Below are 7,193 nucleotides of genomic sequence, written 5' to 3' on the forward strand. Positions count from 1 at the left end.
ATCTGGTCAGCATGGACAAGTTGGATCAAAAGGTCTGTTTCTATACTGTACATCTCTGTGACTCTATGATTTCTAAAGGTTGGAATTTTTATGTAGTTTTTTTTAGATTAGATTACAGTGTGGAAACAGGCCCTTCGGCCCAACAAGTCCACACCGACCCGCCGAAGCGAAACCCACCCATACCCCTACATTTACCCCTTACCTAACACTACGGGCAATTTAGTATGGCCAATTCACCTGACTCTGCACATCTTTGGACTGTGGGAGGAAACCGGAGCACCCGGAGGAAACCCACGCAGACACGGGGAGAACGTGCAAACTCCACACAGTCAGTCGCCTGAGGCGGGAATTGAACCCGGGTCTCAGGCGCTGTGAGGCAGCAGTGCTAACCACTGTGCCACCGTGCCGCCATATTTATAAATCATTAATTGAAATATGTTCTGTTGGCAGATGTAATGTTTGATTTGAAACAGAACCCAGTCAACAGAGATTAATTTGCATATATTTTAATAGGGACAAACAAGCAGTTAAAAATGGTGAAAGCACAGGAGAAGAATTCACTTTTTGAACTTAACGTGCAGACTCTCGTTTCATCATCAAAATGGCTTCAGCTACATGGACTCAAGAGAAACAGGTTGACCCTGTCTCAGATCTTGTCACAGATTGGATTTAAACATAGAGAAGGTAACATTTATTGAATTTCTCATAGAATTACATTAGCACATTTTGTATACCAATTATTTGGTCATTTATCTGTCATGTCATGTTAAAGAATGAAGGGTGTGGATGTGTGCAGCCTCTGAGTGAAGTTTTTGATGTGTGGAATTAGCTGATGGCATGATGTCTGCTTTAAAAGTATTTCTATCTCTTTTGCATATACTCTTTATCTTTCTTAGAATTGAAAGAAAATAGAGTACATATTTTTCTTGGAGCTGAAGAGTGTGGAGATTGGGTGTATATGTAGCTTGCTGTCAGGTATTTATGGCACAGCACAGTTCTTTTGTGTTTCCACTAAGTTTAACTACAGCCTAAAATTTCACAGGCATGTTAAGAGAAGGTACATCTTCTGCCCATCAAACCCTTCTAAGTCAAGGGCATTTGGTTAGAGGAGTTCCTGGGTCATCTAGGAGAAAACATTTTCTTCATCACCATCCCAAAATGGAAACCCCTAATTTTAGCATAATGCCCCATGGTTCTGCACTCACCCACAAGTGGAAACATCCTCTCCATATCCACCTCGTCAAGATCATTCTGATCTTATAACTTCAGTCAAGTCACTCTTGGAAACAACCCAGTCTGTCCAACTTATGCTCATAAGACAACCCACTCACAGCAAGTGTCATTCTAGTAAACCTTCTATGAACTGCTTCCAATACATTTACATCCTTCCTTAAATACGACCAATATTGGACCCAGTATTTAAGATGTGGTCTCACCAATATCTGTGTAAGTGAAGCACAACACCTTTGTTTTTGTGTTCAATCCTTTATATAATGAGGGATAGCATACACCTCCTTAATTACTTGCTGCATCTGTACACTTTGTGACTCATGCACTGGAATATCTAGATTCTCCTGCATCTCATCATTCTGCAGATGTTGTCTATGTAAGCAATGCACTGCATTTTTACTTTTCCTGCCAAAGTAAACAACTGGACATTTTCCCATATTATTTTTCATCAGCCAGATTTTTGCTCACTCACTCAGCCTCTCTTTATTTGTCTGGATCCATCTTATGTCCGCTGCCCAACAGAAAGCTTAGCTATCATGCCTTCACTCCCCTCATGTTAATCATTGATGCAAGTTGTAAAAAGATGAAGCCTTAGAATAGATCCGTGTGGGACTCTGTGCATCGCATCCTACCATCAGCAAATTACCCACTTATGCATACTTACTGTCTTTTGACAGCCAGGCAATTTTTATCAGTGGTAATATGTTACCCTGTATGGCATGAGCATCAATTCTATGCGATAACCATTCATGCTGAATCTTGTTGAATGCCTTCTGGAAAGCCACAGTACATTTACAATTTCCCCTTTATCCAATAAATTGATTTAAAAATGATTTCCCTTTAACAAAGTAATGCTGAACACTTGCTGATTATCTTGAGGTTTACTAAGTGTGATCTGTTCAATGATCAATTCTAATCTCTTCCCCAACACAGACATCAATCTAACACCCCTCTACCACAAAAATATAGTGGCAGAATTGTATACCATTACAAGATGCACTGCTGCAGCTTCCCAAGGTTCCTCCAATAGCACCTTTCAAATCTGTGACCTTTACCACCTCGAGCTGCATATACATGAGAGCAGCATGACCTACAAATTTTCCTTCAAACCACACACTATCCTGACATGGTTCTATGTTGCCATTCCTTTATCACCACTGGGCCAAAATCCTGGCCCTCTCACCTTAACAACACCATGGGTGACCCTATACATCAAAGTTTGCAGTATTTTAAGAAGTCAGCTCACCATCACCTTCTCAAGAGCAATTACAGATGGACAATAAATACTGACTTAATCAGTAAGGCCTGCATTGCATGAAATATTTTTTCATAAAGTCTTGTGATTGCTTTGTGATGATATGACTGCAAGGTCTCAAATGGAGATCAGAACCAGACCCATTCAAAATTTGGATCAGAGTCAAGCAAAACTGCATTATCACCTCCCTTATTATTTACAACAAATGTGCGGTGACCTTTCATCTCATCACACTGTTGTGTCAGCAGGAGACACCATCTAGATAAAAATCTCTTTAATTTTAATTGCCTCCATGCCAAAACTAAGCTGAGTATCACAGCCTTACATGATGTCCAGTATGCAGATAACTGCAGTATCATATTTGCCTCTGCACCTTCCTGATGAAGGTATCCAGGCCAAAACGTTGATTTTCCTGCTCCTCAGATGCTGCCTGACCTACTGTGCTTTTCCAGCAACACACACTCAACTCTGCACCAGATTTGTTTGTCATCCTTGACCTCTTCAATTCTGCGTAGAAGCAGTATTGCCTATTCTTAAATGTTGCCAAAACAAAACTCCAATATCATCTCTCACACACAGTCAGCTAAATGTTCCACTCCACTCACACTGTCCCCGTTCCCCCCACAAACAAACACACACATATTGAAGGAGAGACTCTGGAATGTAGTGAGCATCTCCATTAGCCAGCCATTTACCTCTTGAAAAGCTAGCATCCTTCTTGAAGCCAAACATTTCGGTAGAACTCCAGAGAAATCAGCTATGATGGACTGAAGACGATGGTTGAAAATTGTCTTCACCACCAGATTCAATTTTCTGTGAATTGCTCAACATTCCAGAGAATAGAAAATAAATGTCTCAGAGACAATCTGATACTCTGTCTGAATTGTGGCAGCATATACATTAATGACTGGAGGAGGTTTATTCAGAATGGCAAAAACTTGTCCATTAAGGGCCGATACTTCTGAATCAATATTTCTTAATGATGAGGCAGAGCAGCAGCAGAAAATGAAAAGAAATCCTTCACCCTGGTTCCTACTACCTTGTGGGACATCCTGCTCCCATGTGCTCAAAGATTTGTGGTTCAAGAATTGGAGTGGCAGTCATATGAAAACACAAAGAAGGAATTCATGACCTTATGTAGATGTTACATTTAAATTGGATGTGAACATAGAAGGTATGGTTAGTAAGTTTGCAGATGACAGCAAAAATTGGAGGTGCACTGGACAGTGAAGAAGGGTACCTCAGAGTACAACGGGATCTTGATCAGATGGGCCAGTGGGCTGAGGCTTGGCAGATGGAGTTTAATCTAGATAAATGTGAGGGGCCTGCATTTTAGAAAGGCAAATCAGGGCAGGACTTATACACTTAATGGTGAGATCCTGGGGAGTGCTGCTGAACAAAGAGATGTTGGAGTGCAGACTCGTAGTTCCTTGAAAGTGGAGTTGCAGGTAGACAGAATAGTGAAGAAGCGTATGGTATCTTGCCTTTATTTGTCAGTGCATTGAATATCGGAGTTGGGAGGTCATGTTGTGGCTGTGTAGGACATTGGTTAGGCCACTTTTGGAATGCTGTGTTCAATTCTGTTCTCCCTGCTATAGGGACGATGTTGTGAAACATGAAAGGGTTCAGAAAAGATTCACATGGATGTTTCCAGGGTTGGAGGGTTTAAGCTAGATGGAGAGCCTGAATAGGCTGGGCCTGTTTTCCCCAGAGCCTCAGAGACTGAAGGGTGATCTTATAGAAGTTTATAAAATCATGAGGGGCATAGATAGGGTGAATAGCCAAGGTCTTTTCCCCAGGGTAGCAGAGTCCAAAACCTGAGGGTGTAGGTTTAAGGAGAGAGGGGAACATTTAAATGGACCTGGGGGCAACTTTTTCATGCAGAGGATGGTACATGCATGGAATGAGCTGCCAGAGGAAGTGGTGAAGGCTGGTACAATTACAATATTTAAAAGGCATCTGGATTGGTATATGAGGAGGAAGGGTTTAGAGGGATATGGACCAAATGCTGGCAAATGAGACTAGATTAATTTAGGATATCTGGTCGGCGTGGATGAGTTGGAGTAAAGGGTCTGTTTCTGTGCTGTACAGCTCTGTGACTCCATGACTCGAAATTGTGGGAATGTGGCTGACCTCTTCTGACAGTGTTCTTTGTAGATGCATTTGATGCTGAATCAGTGAATTGATGTGAACTTCAATATGTTTTCATTATTTTTTGTGTAAAAGCTGTTGAAGATGTTAATCCCTTTTAAATGAGGTGCAACTGAATTATTAACAGTCATATTCACTGATGAATAGCTGTTTTGGTCCTGTGAAACTTATTTTCTGTTCATGCAGAAAAATATCTAAAATTCCATTATTTTTAAAATAATTGGAATTTTCTTTAATAGCTTGGTATCTTCCCTATTTTCTTAAGCCTATGTCTCTGTAATAATCTTATTTCTCTTTTTATGTAGTGCTTCACGTGTGAATTATAATTTGTGCTTTTTAACTTCTTGCTTTGTTGTTTTTGAGAATTTTCCACTCTGATTGGCTGTTCATCTTGTTTGATGACTTTGCTGTTGCCAAATTCAAAGTTGTGACAGAATAGAGCAATTTGACTCACTGAAGGAGTTTTTCCAAGGTTACCAGTGAGTGTTACTCCTTTACCACGAAATGAAATATCTAGATCCCCATTGTTGTAAATTAACATAATATATTATCAAATTTGTGTGGAATAAATAAAAAAATAAAATTGCTAAAAATACATTTTAGATAAAGCAGTTAGATATGAAATTAATTTCTGTATATGAACCATGGTATATTTCAGTCTTGATATCTGGATGTAAGTTTGCTTGCTGAGCTGCAAGGTTTGTTTTCAGACATTTCGTCACCATACTAGGTTACATCATCAGTGAGCCTCTGGTGATGTCATTTCCTGGTGGTTAGTTTTCTGCCTGTTTGTCCAATGTAGTGTTTGTTACAGTTCTTGCAAGTTCTTGCAACTAGACACCAGGGATAATGAACATCAACTAGCCACAAAAGGACATGACCTACTCTCTCTAATATCCTTACATATAGATGAGGAAGGACATCACTTCAACTGGGACAACACATCCAACCTAGGACAAGCCAAACAGAGGAATGCATGAGAATTCCTAGAAGCATGGCATTCCAACCGGGACTGTATCAACAAACATATCGACTTGGACCACATTTTCCACCCTCTGAGAAAAAGAACAGCAAATGCATTACCACAGGAAATGACATCACCAACCCAAGGAAACCTAAACACATAAATAGACAGTGGATCACGAACACCAGTGCTTCACCAGAGGCTCACTGATGTTACCTAGTATGGTGACGAAACGTCTGAAAATGAACCTTCTAGCTCAGCGAGCAAACTTACATCCAGAACCTCTATCTGAGCTAAAGATCCTCTCAAAATTTGTCTTAATATCTTTTTGTTCTAAGCTACTTGAGCTTGCAGACATAATAATTATGTTCTATTATGCCATGGCATATCTTCAGCTTAAACAGTTGGACATATATAAAGATGGACATATAATTCCTGTAAAATATTACTTAATGTTCTGTGTACATTTGTTCAATGTGGTAACTTTTTGAAATGTCTTGGCTTGAGAAAAAATGCATCAAAAAAAAATTAGTGCATTATTCTGAAAGTGTCCACCTTAAGAGTTTGCTGCAGTTTTGTAGAGATCCATTAACCTTCGACTCTGGCAAAAGCTTTCAAATCGTTTTATCTTGCTAATTTATGTCGATTTTATCTTACAGAATTTGATTATGGATTGCAGAAGCCCGTGTCATCATGTTATGGTGAAGGCTTGTTCCAGCAATATGTGAGAAAAGATGGTAGGATTTACAATGTAAGTATGCGAATACCTGAAAGAAAGTGTAGGAAGCTGAGCTATTTTCTTTAATAATCTGTGTGTTTACTTTTCTTCTTTTATATGCATATAATGCTATTTATTACAAGTAATAATCAAGTGCTATAAATACTCAGCAGGTCAGGTAACATTTATGGAGAGAGAATTATATCCAGAGTCATAGAAGTTTAGAGTCATACAGCACATAAACAGACCCTTCAGTCCAATTTGTCCATGCTGACCAAGTTTCCCAAATTAAACTAGAACCATTTGCCTGTGTTTGGCCCATATCCCTCTAAACCCTTCCTATTCATGCACCTGTCCAAATGTTGTAATTGTATCCGTATCTACCAATTCCTCCAGCAGTTCATTCCATGTACGAACAACCCACTGCGTGAAAACATTGCCCCTGGGGTCCATTTCAAATCTCCCTCCTCTCATCTTAAAAATCTAACCTCTAGTTTTGAACTCCCCTACCCTAAGGAAAAGACCTTATCTACGCCCCTCGTGATCTTACATTTAATTTCTCAGATTGAATAGCTATTAAACAGTTGCTAGCACTTTCAGGGTGAAAGGCTTCTTGATTCTGAAGCTGTTCAAAAGTTGAGACGATGAATCCAAACAATTGTTCTTGTTCAAGAGGCAGTTACCTAATATGTATTAGGTAAAATCAATAACTGCAGATGCTGGAAACCAGATTCTGGATTAGTGGTGCTGGAAGAGCACAGCAGTTCAGGCAGCATCCAAGGAGCAGTGAAATCGACGTTTCGGGCAAAAGCCCTTCATCAGGAATAAATGCAGAGAGCCTGAAGCGTGGAGAGATAAGCTAGAGGAGGGTGGGG

At 39.9% G+C, this 7,193-nt stretch overlaps 1 protein-coding gene across 1 annotated transcript in view; it reads left to right on the top strand.

Moving 5' to 3' along the window:
• The first annotated feature begins 525 nt into the window (after nt 1-525).
• Nucleotides 526-7,193, top strand: part of LOC122551170 (von Willebrand factor A domain-containing protein 3B-like) — a 153,409-nt gene continuing 146,741 nt past the window's right edge. Inside the window, exons 1-2 of the mRNA XM_043692794.1 lie at nt 526-684; nt 6,260-6,351. Of these exons, the coding sequence (XP_043548729.1) occupies nt 534-684; nt 6,260-6,351 (243 nt within the window). The 5' untranslated portion in view covers nt 526-533. The remainder of the gene's footprint in view (nt 685-6,259; nt 6,352-7,193) is intronic.

This window comes from Chiloscyllium plagiosum, chromosome 6 (genome assembly GCF_004010195.1).
Source record: "Chiloscyllium plagiosum isolate BGI_BamShark_2017 chromosome 6, ASM401019v2, whole genome shotgun sequence".
Lineage (NCBI taxonomy): Eukaryota > Metazoa > Chordata > Chondrichthyes > Orectolobiformes > Hemiscylliidae > Chiloscyllium > Chiloscyllium plagiosum.